This window comes from Chamaea fasciata, unplaced genomic scaffold (assembly GCF_029207755.1).
Source record: "Chamaea fasciata isolate MVZ Bird 193981 ecotype frontalis unplaced genomic scaffold, bChaFas1.0.hap1 SCAF_9, whole genome shotgun sequence".
NCBI lineage: Eukaryota > Metazoa > Chordata > Aves > Passeriformes > Sylviidae > Chamaea > Chamaea fasciata.
Window position 1 is genome coordinate 5,527,938 of NW_027094094.1, and position 17,201 is coordinate 5,545,138.

At 45.2% G+C, this 17,201-nt stretch overlaps 1 protein-coding gene across 2 annotated transcripts in view; it reads right to left on the reverse strand.

Moving 5' to 3' along the window:
* GRK5 (G protein-coupled receptor kinase 5) overlaps positions 1–17,201 on the reverse strand; it is a 157,059-nt gene that overhangs the window by 49,746 nt on the left and 90,112 nt on the right. The window contains exons 3-4 of one of the 2 annotated variants that reach the window (XM_066190834.1): positions 11,327–11,439; positions 2,193–2,270 (exon numbers count right to left, since the gene is read on the reverse strand). In XM_066190834.1, the coding sequence (XP_066046931.1) occupies positions 2,193–2,270; positions 11,327–11,439 (191 nt within the window). Of the gene's footprint in view, positions 1–2,192; positions 2,271–11,326; positions 11,440–17,201 lie in introns of those variants that run through there. The other variant, XM_066190835.1, reaches the window with a different exon arrangement.

Here is a 17,201-nt window from a genome sequence, read left to right on the forward strand (position 1 = left end):
AAAGAAGGTTTGTTTCCTGGCCAGGATGATGTTCCATTAGGGCATTTGGGTCCAGATTCATCTGTTTGGACTGCAGACATCAGTCCTTTGAACCACTGACTTCCAATGACTTCAGATAAGTCCTTTGGAGACACTTATTTCTCTTTCTTGACAAGAAAGGACAGTAGGCCATCAGCACTCCTAACCTGACTACCTTAGTCAGGTATCTAAAATGAAATTAAATCAATCTGGGCCTTGCTCTCGTTTTTAAAGTATTTTTTGTATGAGGCACCTATTAGAAAGCTTAGTATACAACCCATTGTTTCAGCAGAGTCAACCTTGCCTCTAGGAAGTATTTTCTGCTATGCAGGGTTTCCACATCCCTCTGGGAAGAAGCAGAAGTTTCTCATTAAGGAAAAAAAAGGCAGCAAGACCAATGCAGACATTAAAGCATCACCAGGGAGGCAGTTTTAGACTATAAGTGAAAGAGAGTAGTTCTATGTTTCACAGGGTCACAAAATGGGTGATGTTGGAAGGGATCACTGGAGGTCATCCAGTTTCCTTCTGCTCAGAGTTGTTAAGGTAACTTGCAAATACCAGGAAAGTCTCAGGACAGACTGTAAATATGCTGTGCCAATTTTACATACTGAGAAACCAGGTACACAGGTCAAATAAGAAGCACAGGACACGGCAGAGAATGGAAACTCCAGCTCTGGAGTCCCAGTATTTTTCCTTCCTGTTAATGAAGAAGCAGCAGTTTTCAGCTTGGTCTGCACTTCACATTCCCTAAATTATTCCATGTGCTTCTGGCTGCACCATGGATAGCAGGAGAGCCAATGGACAGCAGTGAAAGGCTTTTGGAAACCTGCAGCAAGACTGGCTGAAGTGAAGCAATGCTATCCTCCCCTCACTTTACTAGTTCTGCTATCAGAAAAAGGCCTTCCTCCCTTTTCAGATGGGAGCTGCAGCAGTGGGAAATATTTTCCCTCAGAGTTTGTCGCTCGTTCCTCTGCTGACAGGAATTTTAAGACAAAAGGTCATTTTGGTGGATTTAAAAAGCAGTGGAACTTCATGCCCCTAATGAATGGGCAGCAGGAACTCATACTGGCAGTGCTCAATGGCTGCACATGAAACTAGCCAGGCTCAGTAAATGAAACCAGATCCCAAAATGCTGCCTGAGATAACTGAAAGTATGCATCAAAGTTTATTGTAGGAAAATGACTGACTGGAAAAAGAGTGGTCTGTTCTGCCCCTGCACCTCCAAAACATATTGTACCATTTAAACCCTCTAGAAAAACATCTGCCAAAAAAACGTGATCAACTCTCCTGAAGGTCAAATGTATTTCTTTTGTAAAACAGTTGAAGCAGCAATTGTACGTCTTTGATTACTCTTACGAAATCAACTTAGGAAAAGTCCTAGGATTGCTCTTGTGTTTGAAGCTGGATGTTTACTGCTTACTGCCAGTGACTCGTGCAGCAAAGGTGAAATGTGGTCAGGAAATGATTGTAACCCCCTCCAAAGGGGCTAGTCCCAAAGCAGCCTGTCCCAAATTCCAGCAGCACATCCGTGCCTCTGTTTGGAGTGCCACCCTGTGGACACGGCTGCTCCCATGAGCTCCTCTCCTTCCCACAGCCACCAGAGGCAACACTCAGGACCCACCGTGGTGGGCACAGGATGGGTGACAGCACCTCTGAGCTCCCAACCCCACTGTCCCCTGTCAGTCCTGCCTGTCTCTGCCCACCCTGGGGAAATGGTGCTGGGCGAGGAGTGGGAATTTCTGTACCACAATACAGTGTCTGTTATGAAAGACCATTTTTGCTTGTGCTTTCTACTCAACAGAATATGAAATGCCACCACCGCTTCTGAGCTGGATAGGAAATAATTGGGGCATCTGTTGGTAACAGCTGAGGTCTCTTGTATTACACCCCCAATGCAGAGCTTTGTGCACTGAGAAGAGACCAGAGAAGCCCTCTGCTCATCCACGGATGAATCAAGCCCCTGGTAAGTCAAGTTCATCCTTAGAAGTCAATTTCTGGATTGCATTATAATTTTTTTTTCTCCCTGACTGTTTGTGTAAGACTTGCAGGTTTATTCACTGGAGATTGCTACCATAAATTTTAGGAGTCTGGCTTACAAAGCTTGTAAGAACCTTGTTTAGTAAAGGTGTGCCTTGTAGCATTCCTTCAGTAACGCCACTTTGGCTGCCCCTTACCTCTGGGGTGAGGTATTTCATCATGATTTCCTTTCCTTTCTCTCCCAGCTTTTCATCTGGAGCAATTTCATATTCTGCCTGGAACAGACATATAAAAAATAAAAGTCAATATTTGCACCCATATTTCACCATTATAACTTCATTTTGGATGTGGCCTTAACACAACACTCTGTATGAAAAACCTGAAGGACAAATATAATTTTCTGGTGGAAGTAAAACCTGTACACACAATCTTATTAAAAACCTTCCACTATATTTTGAGCAGACCCTAGTGGTGCATCTTCTGGGGCTTTGTCTCTTAATTAACACCAATACAATTTAATTAATTTGTATTTTATAACCTTGCAAAGCCAGCTTTCAGACAGCATTCAGTGACAAGAGACGTCAGCTTTATTTGGTTTTGTTCAAAAGGAAGGTGGAAACAGAAGGTGAAATTATTTCTCTGATATAATATATATATTCTATTATAATATATTATATATATATATATATATACTCTTCAATACACTGTCCTTTTTGTTGAATGTGTCTTTTCTATGTATTTACGCCTCGACCTTGATCTAACAGTACCTGTGCAAAGCAGAGAGACCTGCCCATCACTGTTAGTGATCCTTGGCTCAGCCTCCCCAGAAGACTGATTTTTCAGGTGAATTTCTCAGGAGCAAGAAGAAACGAGAGACCATTTAGAGGAACAGACACCATAAGCAAAATTCTCTTTGGCTTCCCTAGTGCATGAAAAAATGGAGCATCCCATCCTCACACACAGGGTCTACCCACATTTTAAAATTCTGACTCTTCTAGGCATTGAAGCATTACTGACTCTTGATGAGCTTTGTTTACATTAGAAACAAAAGAAGCACTACGTGTTTACCACAAAGACATTAATCACTTCAGCTGAAGTTCTGGATCCCTGGCAGGCATTCAAAGGAAACACGTGCTGCAGGGGACACCAATGGCAAAATGACAAGTTCTTAGAGACATTCCTGCTTGGCACTGCCTGGGATATGGAGCTTAAGCCTTCAGATCAAAATATTTTCCAGAAGTTAAAAAAAAAAAAGAAAAGAAAAGATGACAGCCTAAAAACTTTCATGACTGTATTAAAAAAAGGATCCCAGAAAATCCTGCCAAACTAATTAAATAACCTGGTCCAATACAAGCTGTCTGCAATGATAAATGAGGAGGAAGCAAAAAAAAAAAAAAAAGAAAAAAAAAAAAAAGAAAAAAGTAAATCAGACTGAACTGGCAAACACTTGGAAGAACAAATTTCAGAACTACTGCCCACTGGAAGATGTATGTACTGCTCCAGGCTGCATGCAATAAATCTGCAGGCTGGCTGTAATGGATACCCCAGCTAAGCAAACCTAGGAATGACATGGAAACCACAATGTAGTAATAATGCTATTCCCCTTCTATCTGGCCAGTGCTCATTTAGCTATTGCAGCTCAAGTCTGGAGCTGCATATTTACACACAGGCATAGCAGGTTGCTTGAACAATCTGGAATTATGATTTGATTTGGTTTGGCAAATGATAATGGCCACAAATAAAAATGATGAAAAACAACCAAAAACTAAACTCCACAAGTACAGTACTTCTTTTTGACTGGCAGTTTTGGGGATGAAACTGATTATGTTCCCATAAAGCTTAATACAAGGGTTTAAAAAATCTTTTATCTAATTTCCTGTCCTTTTAGATGGTATCTGAGTATGGGTCATTTCAGCTCTTAAAGAACAGAAACTCTGAAATGCTTAGAGCATCTTAGCAGCTTTTTTCTCTATGATTTCTCTCTCCTTTATTTGCTTTCAAACTCTCATAATATATTGTCTCCACTAGCAAATAAAACCTGATTATAAGTCATCATCTCCTATTTGAAATGCACCGGGGAGCTGTCGAAAAATTTTAAGTCCTTTTTGCTACATATAACCTCTAACATCCCATCTGAACTGTACAACAGCAAACAAGTCAGGACAGACCAGAAGACAGAAACTCAGCAAGAACTGGATGTCTTGAAATGCAATTCCTGATGGGATCCAACATATGCAGAGCTAAATGCACACCTATACATGTACAGAGTATCTTGTTCTGCTTCAAGATAGATAGTGAAGAATAAAAAGAAAGTTTAATTATACTTGCATTTGACATTCCCAGGAAATGTGACATGGTGGTGGCGAAGGTGGGAAGTGACAGACAAGTGAGGATGTGAGAAGGAACCATAAGCTCCAACTGTGCACAGAGGTAATTTCACTGTAGGTCTGCACTAGAAGCCTGTTCCATTTTGTTCCTAGGTTCATTATTATTTCTCCCTTCAGTGCCATTTTTGAGCTATTCAGCAACAGACCCTGGTACATTTTAAGCCACGACCTGTTATCACAGGAGATAGACAGGGATGTCCCCATGCTCCCTCTGCCACCTGCCTGGGAAGCCACCAAGGTCCTCAACTCCTGGTCTTCTGCTTAAATCACAAGACACCTCCCCCTTCTTTTTCAAAACTCAAAATCATGTCTACAGTTTGCAAATCCCTAATTGCTAGAAATAACACCATTACTTAAAATCCGTGTGGAACAAAATATTTTCCATTATTCCTTTGATGAAACCAGGCATGTGTTTCAAGGCTCCTGCTCTGAAGTCTAATAGTTTCTCCATGCCCTAGTTAGGTCAGACAGGGCCCTATTCATAGCCCATAAATGAGGGGAGGATTTATGATCTCCCTGAGTCCGTGGGACAAGCTGCAGGGAAGGCTCTTTCTGTGGGCAGGCACAGATCCTCCAGCCCAAATGGCGAGAGGATGTGGGCTGGCCACTGTCTGCTGCTGACTTTTCTTCTGGCTGCTGTTTTGGAGGTAGTAGTTACATTGGTGGCTCCTTGCTCCATAGAAGGAGCCCTGACTGGATGGAGGAATGGGAGTGCAAAGTGTCCTTCCCTTTTGGAGCAGCAGCCCTCAGGATGGGCTGAGAGAGAGATCAGATGGAAAAATGCTCTTCAGCTGGGAAAGGGAGCAACATCCAACCTGTGACTGGGTGTGGGATGGGGCCACAGGCTCAGGGACAGCTCAGGTTTGGGCTGTGATAGATGGAGAGCTACCAGGGCAATGACACGTTGATTCTGACACATCAATTATGTAGTATTTGATTTTCACCTTAATATTATTTGAGCTCCTGAAACTGTATGGCTAAAAATATGTGAAAATGAAAAACCATATCCAAAGAGATTTCTCTGCAGATCTGGGAGGATGCTCTCCCACAGCAGGTAGCTGATGGTTGTCTGTGGCAGCATGGCATGGCCAAGGGAATCATCATCCCTTTTACCCACCAGGAGATGGAGATGGGAACCAGACTCTCCCACCAGAGCAGTTTTGGCTTCTTGGTAAAAGTCAGGAGCAGTGGAATCACCTTCTGAGCATCTGCAGGAGGTTACTGGCATTTCAGTCCCAATTTGTCACCTCCACTTTCTCAGCTCCCTCCTCTGTTATCTGAGAGTATCTCTCTGCTCAGTTCTTTCTCAGACTCCAGGCTCTGCCCTGTTATTGCTCTGTCCTCAGTGCCTGTCCTTGCACTTGCCTCCGCTGGAGATTTAAAATCTGTGACTGAAAATTGGAAGGCAAACCCCAAACAGCTGGGATTCATAATAACTTTTCATTTCTAAATGAAAAGTGAACTTGAAACCATATTTTTCATATTTAAAGGCAGGGCAAAAAGAGCCCTTTCAACTGTTTGGAAACACATTTTGAGTTAATGAGTTTGTTGATACCAACAAACTGGCATTTCTGATGGGAAAAGCCTTGAACAGCTTTAAGACACACACACACAGATGGTTTATATACCACAAAAGGGACTTAACCAAATGAAATCTCCCGAACAGCAAGACAAGGTTTTTAAAAATGGCATTAAGTGGATGCTCACTCATCCTTTCACTCCAGATAAGTGCAATGTCTAGTGAAGCGTTCAGCTGAAAAGTCCACCCGAGGAGATTGTGCCTCTCACCCCAGCCCCTGAGCCCAGATATCACAAGCAGACACAACCTGGAGAGGCAGCAGGGCTGTTTTCCTCCAGAGGATGTACTTTTGCGTGGCTTCAGTGCAAAAAACATAACCTTGTTCACATTAGAGAGGAAATAATGACCAAAATTGTCCTCAATGCTCCTCCAGTCAACCTAAATCTGGTCCACATTAAATTGTTAAAAGCCATCCCTTGGAAAAAAAACCCCACTATGAATATGAGTAGATGAAGCAGGAAAGGGAGTCCAGAAGCTAAAGCCTTCATTTTAATGACACATAAAAATCACAGGAGAGGAGAAGGAAATGTCAGGAGCTGGCACCCTGGGAATGTGCTGATCAGAAGGGGACAGGAGCAAGAGTTCCCTGCTGAACTGGACTGCCACCTTCTTGTGCTGGAGGCACTGGCTGTGGAGGAGGAAACATGTCTTGCTGTTGCCTTGCCTGCTCACTGATCTGCCTTTTAGCACAGGAAACATTTCCCCTCACACTTTATTTTAATGGCTCTCTTTCAACAGCTCCAAAGTTGAACCATGTTGCTAAAATATTTGTAAGCAGAGCAAAGTGTGCTTCATGGCTGTGCGTGATTCCTGGGGTGAGGGCTTCTAGAGGAGCTGATTTAATCATAAACCATCTCCATCTAATGATAATAGTTTATGTTCACATAGTTCCACCATCTGAATGGCTACATCAGGGTTTGGTGAGCCATTCAGGGGAGATCTCTGTGGTTCCATGCACCCAGATAAGCACGCAATGCCTTCAGAGCCACATGGGTGCTCTGTGGATATTTTATCTCAGCAATCAGGACCTCTGTCATGAGTTTGTTTGCACAATATCTGCAGTGAGAGATGGCTGTCTGTCCTTACAGCCCTTTGTGCCAGCTGGGGGAAGGGGTTGCTGTTGCTCCATCTCCCAGACAGACAGACAGACACACTGACAGGCACCCACTAGTCCCACAGCAGCAGTGGGAACCAAACAGCCACAGCTCCACCAGGGCTGTGCTGCAGAGCTCTGCCTCTCTTTGTTCTTATCACTGTTATCATCTAGTGTTTGGGCCTCCTGCTTACAAACCACATGTCGTGTTAGTCTGGGCTACAATCGATTGTGACTAATTACCCAAACACTGCTCTCAGAAAACATGTAGAGGCTTTATGCCTCTGAGCACTTTCATCTCTATTACTGGTTGAAATTGGCCAAGGCATTCACAGGTTTCAGAGGGAGCTGACAGCTACACACCTACATGCATGCAGAATTTAGAGATACAAATCCTTTTTCTTCAGAAAGCAGCTTAACAACTGTTTAACAGACAAAAATCCCCAAATGTTGCCATAATTACATTTGCAGGAGACTACATCAGAGCAGGTTAGTTATTTCACACAACAGCTGACATAAATGTCCAGTCAAGAGAGGATTTTTTTTTTGTCTCTTTACATATTCTAGTCTGCAAGGTCTGGATGATTCTACCAGCTTTTGGAAGCAAAGGTGTGAGAGAGCTTAGCCTCTCATAAGGATGTTGGTAGGTTGTTGAACGTCTGACTCAGCTTCTGGTTTTCTCCCAGAAGCCCCAGACACTTCTTTCCTTGCAGACAGTTGAGTGCATGAGCTGAAAAACTCATATATATTGGGAGGCATCAAGCACCGACTTCTGCCAATGACTGACTGTGTCACCTGGTAAAGTCACTTAGATGGGCTCTGAAAAAGAGAGGTGGTCCTCCCTTTCAGTGTGCAAAAAGCTCTGTGAGCTCCTCATGAACAGCTAAATATTATCCCCTTTTATATTTTCCCTTCATTTGACATTACACAAAAGCTAATTTTTGCATCTTGTGCTAGAAAAATAACGAAGACAAAAGAAAATGAAGGCTGTTGGCTTTTCCTGCTTGTTGCAGCAGGTGGTCTTGAAAAGGTTTCACATTCTTGGTGGTCTCAGATTAGGGCTGTAAAGTCAGACTCCTGGTCTCATTATAGGGCTTTTTTTTTTTTTTTTTTTCCCTAACATAGGGCTTGGCTTGAATCCCACTACTCACTAAACACAGTGTGACCCCGCTGGGCAAATTTCAGTAGCAATCATCCAATTTAATGGCAAAGGGCTGCGTTGCTTGACCTTAATATTGCCTAATGCAGGGATTTTCATGGGCCGGGAGCAAGCTTATACAGAATTTGAAATCGATAAACAAAGGAGACTGCTGTTAATTAGTGTTAAAAAGAAGAGAGGAAGATAGGGATTCTGGTTGGTATCTCCAACCAGACAGGCGTTTTGTTTATCAAATCCTCACAGTGCCACTGTGAGCCTAACTGGGAACAGACCACTGGCCCAGTCAAGGCACACAGGGCAGCTCCAGCCTGCAAAAGCAACTTGGGGTGGGTGCAAAGCCCACCTTCGCAAAAGGATTTGGGAATAGCAGAGACAGAACCTTTCACACAAAGCCAGTGCCACCACGAGCTTTTGCAGGCGCAGCGCTGCCTGTGCCGCAGGGCTGAGGGGAGGACACCGAGCCCCAGAGCCCGTCACCGCCGCACCGGGCTCGGCGGGATGGAATGACAGAGGGGAGGACACGGAGCCCCAGAGCCCGTCACCGCCGCACGGGGCTCGGCGGGATGGAATGACAGAGGGGAGGACACGGAGCCCCAGAGCCCGTCACCGCCGCACGGGGCTCGGCGGGATGGAATGACAGAGGGGAGGACACGGAGCCCCAGAGCCCGTCACGGCCGCACGGGGCTCGGCGGGATGGAATGACAGAGGGGAGGACACGGAGCCCCAGAGCCCGTCACGGCCGCACGGGGCTCGGCGGGATGGAATGACAGAGGGGAGGACACGAAGCCCCAGAGCCCGTCACGGCCGCACGGGGCTCGGCGGGATGGAATGACAGAGGGGAGGACACGGAGCCCCAGAGCCCGTCACCGCCGCACGGGGCTCGGCGGGATGCAATGACACAGTGCCCTCAATTCCCAGAGCCGCCGGCGGGCCGAGCAGCCGGCACGGCGGGACAGGCTCCGGCAGCGCCGCAGCCGAGGCTGTCACACGGTGCCCTGGGGTGCACGGATGTTTCCCTGAGCCCAGATGTTGTTCCCGCTGTCTGCACGCCCTGAGTGCACGCAGGGCTCTCACATCGGGGGCTTCTCCTCGGCAGCCGCTGGAACCAAAACGTGCCGCCGGCAGCTGCGGAGGGGCAGAGAACAGAACGGAGCGCCGCTAACCCCTCAGACCGAGCACGGCTCTGCCGCTCCTGCTTCAAATCAAAACCACTCACAAGCACTCTTCTGGGACTGTCTTCCCAGAGATTTCTGCAGGTGCTATGGCCTGTCGCGGTACTTTTCGATATTACTGCTTTTTTACGGGGGTGCGACACGTTCCCCCGGGGCCCTGTGTGTCCCCGGCGCTCACCGGCGGACCGGCGTAAAGGCCGCGGGATCGGCCTAGCTTGCAGCTCCGAGATTCGTTTATTATAAAAGCATAACACAAAACGCAACCTAACTCGAAGACAGAGCAGAGGCTAGGACCTAAAATCTCTAAACGAAAAGCAAAACCAAAAGGTCTAACTAAGAGAAAAGTCTTCTCTCAGGGCAGGACAGTGGGTTTAAGGGACTCTTTCGGGGGCCGAGTTCAGCGTAAGGATCCGATAGGGAGAGGGGAACAAGGTGGGGATTACAGTACTGAAACCAATGAAGAAGCATAAAAATCTAAACAGCAAGGCATTGAAAACTGGGAGATTGATAGGGAACAGTCTGGAAGAAAAGGCAGGGCTTAGGAGGGATTGAGAGCTGCGTAGGCGAATGCAACCTAGACAATACTAACCGTACATAGAAGGAAGGGGAGTACAACTTAGGACTAAATTATTAATATAGGGGACAGCAAAACAACTCATTTAACATAAAAACACACTGCAACAATTGCCCATCTCCTCGGGGCTGCAGGTGGCACAGCTGATGTGTCATTTCTGAGGGGATACCACCCTCCTGGAGGAGTGTGTGGTGTTTCATCAGTGGCAGACACCTCACTGGTTCAGTGCAGGACAAACACATTCAGGGTACCCAAAGTGTTCTGCTGCCTGATGGCCTTGAGCACAGCTGCACAGAGTGTTTGTCAGACGTCTCATGTGCCTTGATGGCTACACCCTTCACCAGAAAAAATCAAAAGCAGTGCTAGGAATAACAAGTGGAAATCATGACCAGCTAAAACTGGTTCAGATATGACTTTATCCAACACTTTTTGGATAGATGCTGTAGATTTGCTGTTGTTACTGCAAATCATTAAGAGATAACATGTCCTTTCTGGACTGTTACTTTTACAGCTTCAGTGCAATCCTCACATTTCCCTGTACTCCAGAGTAGCTTCACCATGGTGTTTTATTGCTGTTGGTATGCATTATTTTGCTTCTGACTGTCAGTGTTAGCCAGGGAGCGAGACCCTGCAGGCACTCACAAGTGAAAAGTTCATCTTCCTCTTTGGTACCATTTCACCTTTTGGCCAATCAACACGCTCCCCTTCCACAAGTTCCCAGCAAAAGAAGTCACTGAGAGACTTTTCCACTGTGAACAGCTGGCAGGACACATGGCCAAATGCTGCCAGACTGGAAAAGAGCATCAGGTCCCCCAGGGCTCGGGGGTGATGCTCAGTGGCTGGGTTAACTGAAGGCTCACTGGGGTGGAAAATGGAGCAGCTCTGTTTCTCAGTGACCTCAGTCAAGTTATTTCTGTACCTTGTGCCTCTGTTCTCCTATTTGAAAAGACAGGGTGATTATCAGGATGTCCTTTGTAAATCATCCCGAACGCTATGGATGAAAAGGCTTGGTAAGAGATATTAGGATTATTACACTCCCCATCCTCTCTTGTCAGCCCATTCTCGACTTCCTTTTCCTCCCAGTGCCTCCCAGCACTGCAGCCATTACCCACAGCAGCTCAGCTGCTCAGGTGTTGCCACGAAGAGAGGCCACAACAGCACTGTGGGGGTGACTGTCCTTACCCCTCTCTGGTGGCTCATGTCCCCCAAGGGTGGCACCAGCCTCATGAGTCCCTGTACCGCCCACTGCCTGCTCCAGCTCTTCAGATACAAAATCCCATTAAACAGCAATTTCTTGGGGTCAGAGGAGTCTCCTCTGTCAGGGGAACATTGCAAAGCACCCCAAAATACCACAAGAATTGACTTACCACTGAGTCAAGGAACCTAATGCAGCACTCGAGCTCAGGCTGAGTTTCACAGAACTGCCGAAACAGAAGCCTTCCGATGGGCTGCTTTTCACATATGCTGCAGTAATCTCTCTCTAGAGGCAATAAAGAGAACAGAAGCATGAAAATGAGAAGGGCTCTGCCTTTTAGGTTGCTCATGAGTTTAAAGCATTGCAAGTGAGTGCAGAACTACAACCTCAAGTCAAAACAAACCTCCTCCCTGCCACCACGTTTCAGGGATCCAAATACAAATATAATTAATGGCTTTAAGACTCAATTAAGAGAGGCTGTATTTTGTAGGGCTGATGTTGGTAAAGGTCAAGCAAAAGCCACTCAGCCATTATGAAAAAAAATTTCATATTTTTCTGTGGTGGAAATGTATGCAAAGGTACAGCTCAGAGTGGTGGTATTGATGGGAATATGGGGAGCAAATTGCAAGTCCTTGAAATATGAGTCATACTTTAAAGGGTAGAAAAAGCTGGAATTTGTGGAGTCCTTCCTGGATGCTTCCTAGATATGCACTAAAGTGCCCCATTTTTCTGGAAATGCTTAGCCTACTTTCTATTAAACAATTATAGCAAACTATGCATTTTCAAAGGTTTCAAAATTTCTGCTATTTAATTGCTGAGCATTAAGGAATGGATAGAGCATATGGCATCTGGCTCATTTCAGTTTCACACAGCACTCCTTATAGAACTGTATTTCCCCTTAAAAGCCATGTTTAAATGCCATTCCCCTGTACTGGTGCATCCACAACCATCACTCACAGTAAAGCAAAAGGTTCTTTGCCCATCACAAGGACTATCAGCAGGACAATTTGGATGAAAGGCAGGCATCATTAACTGGCATGGCACCAGCACAAATGCCAAAGGCTTTGGATATTTTTCTGGTGAGAGCAGAAGATCCTTCAGCCTGCTTGGAGCAGCAATACTTGCTTGAGACACGTTATTCCTCTACAAGTACACACATGTCAAACAACATACTGTGTTTCCTTAGGCATTCTTCTCACCACCCTCCTCGCTGCCATATGGCACTTGCTGTTATTATGGAAACAACCAGCTTCTAAACACATAACACAGCACTGCAAACAGACATACCAAACCCACACAAGTTGTCAGCGCCTCGGTTACTTCTCTCTTGGGCCTGCAGTTGCTCCTGCAATGTCTTTGATTACCACCCTGCTTTGGCCCCCCACGTCCTTCAGCTCCTCCCACTCCATGATGCAGGCACATGTCTGTGATGGAGCTCCCCTTTGCCATCGAGGCACCTGCTCATCTCAGCTTGAGCCCTTGGGGACCATGCTCTGCAAAACCAGGACTGCACAGAATTGTCATAGAATCATGGAATGGATTGGGTTTGAAGGAATCCTAAAGATCACCTCATTATATATCCCCTGCCATGGGCAGAGACACCTTCCACTCTCCCAGGTTGCTCCAAGCCTCATCCAACCTGGCCTTGAACACTTTCAGGGATGAGGCATCCACAGCTTCTCTGGGCAACCCGTGCCAGGGCCTTACTACCCTCTGGGTACATTTGTCCTGAACAGAAAATGCTGTGTGAGGTGTTGGATTATTGCCCTGTAGCTGGGTGACAGTGGGCAGGAGCAGCCAAGTCTGCCTCTTGTAAGAGGAAGGAGGGAGCCGGCCCAGTGCTGCACCTGGCTGTACTTCAGGAACTGATTCCTGAAGCACTTCCAGGGTGGTCACTGGAGACACGGATTGGGGGTAGCTGAAATGTGCTTTTAGTTCAGTGTGGTCCTGCTCTGGTCTGGTCTTGTCTTCTGAAGTAGATGGGAACAACACACCAGCAGCATTTTTTTGCTGGCACTGCCATTCCATTTTGGAATGGATATCACTCAATCTATCAAGAAAACTGCAATGTTTTGACGCTCTCTTGCAAGTAAAACTGGACCAAAATCACTGTGTAAATCCTAACCGACCTCCAGTCAATCTAATTATCAGCAGCCACCCCCTGGCACTGGTTTGTTTGCCTGAGCTGGAGCCTTCAGCATGGAACATCATGGCACTGATACGTGTGGTGGGAAAACCAGCGGGATCACTGGGACACGGAGCAGCCTTGGGGTGTCCTTGTGGTGGTACCAGCTTGTGCTGCTTGACCAAGTGGAATTTTCAGTGAGTCACTCCTGAAGGGATGTGCAGACACGTACAGTGCTAAGGGAAGTGAAGGAGTCAGGAGAGTGGATGAAAACAGCCACTCACAACATCCCAGAGGCCAGCACGAAGCCAGAGGCTCGGCAGCTCAGGTGAGCTCTCCTGGGAGGTGTGAAGGTTTTACTACATCTGTCTGATGCTGTTTTCTGCTGCCTTGACTAACTAACTCTTGTGAGGGTATGAATAAAACATACACCCTGAATACCAGTAGCACATGGCCTTGCTGGTGGCAGGACTGCATCCCTCCAGAAGCCCAGACCCACAGCAAGCTTCCCCATGCCAAACAAGCAATGAATGAGGCTGTCTGGATTCATAACAGACTAAACCAGAAAGGAAGAAACACAGTAATCAGCTGGTTTGCCCCATATTTTCTGTTGTACAACATCATTTGATGGACAGTAGTAACATTTGTTGTACAAAACGCAGTTAGTCTATCGAAGTTGTAATGACATGGTGACACCCAATGTAGCAGAGGATGATCTACCAAAAGGGCCAGTGAAACCAGCTAAATTAGTGTGCAAATTGCACATCCCCAACTGTACTTCATAGCATAGCAGGGAAAGAAAACAAACAGCTAAACACTACAACATATGTGGATAAACACAACATAAATAAGACATGAGCACTGACTTCCTCCTACTCTACAGAACTTGGCCAACACATGAGAAGGGTGACCCATTCGTAATGAGGAAAAAGGAAATACCAGAAATAATCTCTGAGAACTCAACAGCCAGAGCAGTTCCCTGGAGCCATCCACTCCTCCGTCATGTGCATTTAACTGCTGGATATACCAACACAGACAATAAACACACGAGGAAAATGCTTTCATTCCTTGTAGGTGACACAAACTATTTTCTTAGGCCCTGATCTTGCCATTGGCCTCACTAAGTCAGCTAAAGGAATCTGCACTCAACTAATTCTTGGGAAGAATTCTTGGGCCCGGAGTGGACTAAGAAAAAAAAACACGTCTCTGAGCTAAAGCTGAGAAAGGAGCGGGTGGTTTTATTAGAGCAAGAAGTGTTTTTAAACATCGTGCTGCACCCCAGAGAGGTGGCTGGAGCACCCCGAGCCACGCTCAGGAGCTGCTGCAGGAGGAAGGGATGGGGAGGCAGGCGGGCCCCGCAGCCAGGGGCTCTCCTGGGCTGGGGCTGAGCCTTGTGTCGTTCTCGCTCCGCCTGCCAGCAAAAATATCCATCCAGTTTCAAAAGTTTAAGAAATAGAAGGAATGATTTCCTGAGGAAATGGAAATGTTAAACACTTGGAAGTGAAACCATATGCTTATGATGATGAGGTGTAACTAAAACAGCTCTGAGAGTGATATCTTTGGTAGTCAGACCCTCCTGCCTCAGCGCCATCCTGTTTAACACCTGCAAAGTCACCCAAAACGGGGGTGAAAAGCTGGGTGGGTCAAAGTCTTGGGAAAGCAGACGCTTCTCACTGACGCCAAACTCTTTATTTAGAAAATATTACTGGCAAACAACGCACACATGCAAGTGAATTCTCCATCTTCCTAACAGCAACAACACAGATTAATATAGAAAAGGTATTATATAAAATGCCATAATTAACATTCATGAGATAAATAAAGATAAATTATGTTTATTCATAATTCTACTGACTCATTTTCCCCTTTACTTCATGGCTTATGTATTGAAATACTAATTTTTAGAGCGCCCAGCACAAAGAGCATACCAAAATAGTCGTACCTGCACACGTCACGCTGTCACCATTCAAAGCCTATGGCCAAATTTGTTCCCCAACAGATATTCTGGTTAGGTTCTGAAAAATATCTGAGCCCTTGCCTAAGAAAAATAGCCCTATTAACAAAATTTCCTACCAATCAAAAAATACCATTGATGAAGTGAAAAACTCAACACAAGGTAATAGAGTTGTTGATGTCTAAATACCCAACTTCCAATTAAAAGGGGGGAAAAATCTAATATTTTAATTAGATAAAAACCTCCCTATGCATTGTGAAGATTTTTGGTGCTAATTTCTCATTTAAATACTTTTCATTTTTTTGGCTGGCTCAAAATACCACCTTTTGGAGAGAAACACTGGTCTGCAGAGAGACCAGATCCCCCTTTCTCTTTCACATTTGCAATATACCTGTGGATTTTGATGGGTTAGTGATGAACTAAAAAATTGTGTGATAACTCTTGGCTGAAAATCAGTCTTTTATGATATTCAGTGTAAACTGCAGGTGTCTAAGTAAGAGTGCTATAAAAGTTGTATTTCTGCAACTCGTTCTGAAGAGCTGCAAATCCAAGCTCTGCAATCAGCTGGTGAGGCATCCTCCTGTAGATGTCTGTGGGGAGGGATGAGCTCAATTTAAATCTCACTTTTAAAGTCTACAAAACCAGGAACATCTTTTCAGCTTTTTGGTCATTTATTGGTGTGGCCAAGGATTGTATTTATGTGCTATCTATTAAGTAGTACATTTTATTTTCCAACATACTGGAATCCCAAGAGCAGATTTTCCAAAGAAATGCATGGAGAACTGCCAAGAAGACATGCACCATGCTGCTGCATGGGAACATTTGGACTTGACCTCTGGATCCCTGCTATCCTTGGCATTGAATCAGATGAAAACTGAGTAAGATCCAAATGCAAACTATTTATGCTGCCTAAAAAAGCCCCCACAAAACAACAATAACAACAGAACCCCACAAATCAACCAACCAACTAACCAACACCTGGAACCCCCAAAGAGGATGTAAGAAGACTTAATGTTTAATTCCTCCTCATGCTCAGTGATCCAAGATCAGAATTCATCTTCCCTTCCCTATTTTTCTTCTTTAAGGTGAACCAAAACCATTCAGATGTTGTTCCAAGCCTATTATTTGTCTGCTGCTCTCTTCCTCTCACCTGCTTTGTTCCAGAACAACAAAAAGCACCCCAAATTAATGGAAGAAAGCATTTGAATGCCTCAGTCCCTACACTCAAGCTGGGCAATAGGAGCAGCATTGGAGCCTGAGGGAGTAGCAGTCAGCTCCTAAGACTGTTGGCACACCAAAAGTAAATCTTTCTTCTTCCAAGGGGCTGGGGCCTGTTGAAGTGATTCCAAACATCCCTGAGATGAATGGAAATTCAGCTAAAGATGTCCCAAAATCACTCGCCTCCCTCCTCAATCAAACTCAGGGAGATGCTGCTAAAAAGAGATCCTACCCTGCCCAGCCCAAATATAAAACTACTTCTGGGTTTTTTTGCCCATCTTTGCTTTCTTCATAAAAGTTTCCTTACAGGGACGCACAATGAAAAGGAGGACAAAGGCAGGAACTAAAAGCAAGATTAAAGAATATGCAGCACAACTGAACTAAACAGACTTTCACAGCCCAATATACACTGTGCACTTGTAGCAATTTCCTTCTTTTTGTCAAAAAAAGGCCAAATCCTTTAAGGTTCACCGAATTATTTTCTGTCCATTCAGAGTACTAATGGAAAAAAAAATTGCATCTTTAAGCACTGAATAACCCCATTTAGCGCTATATTAATATAAATACATTTTTCATTTTGAACCAGCAAGTCTAACACTGGTGCTTATAAAGATGTCTTATAATTTATTGCTGCTCTTCTCCAGCCAGAAGTGGAGTTACCACTGTCTACATTTAAACTTAATAAACAGCACACGCTAAACTGCCTAGTCTTTCAGGCTGATGAAAGTCCCTTCTTATCAAAGGATCCTT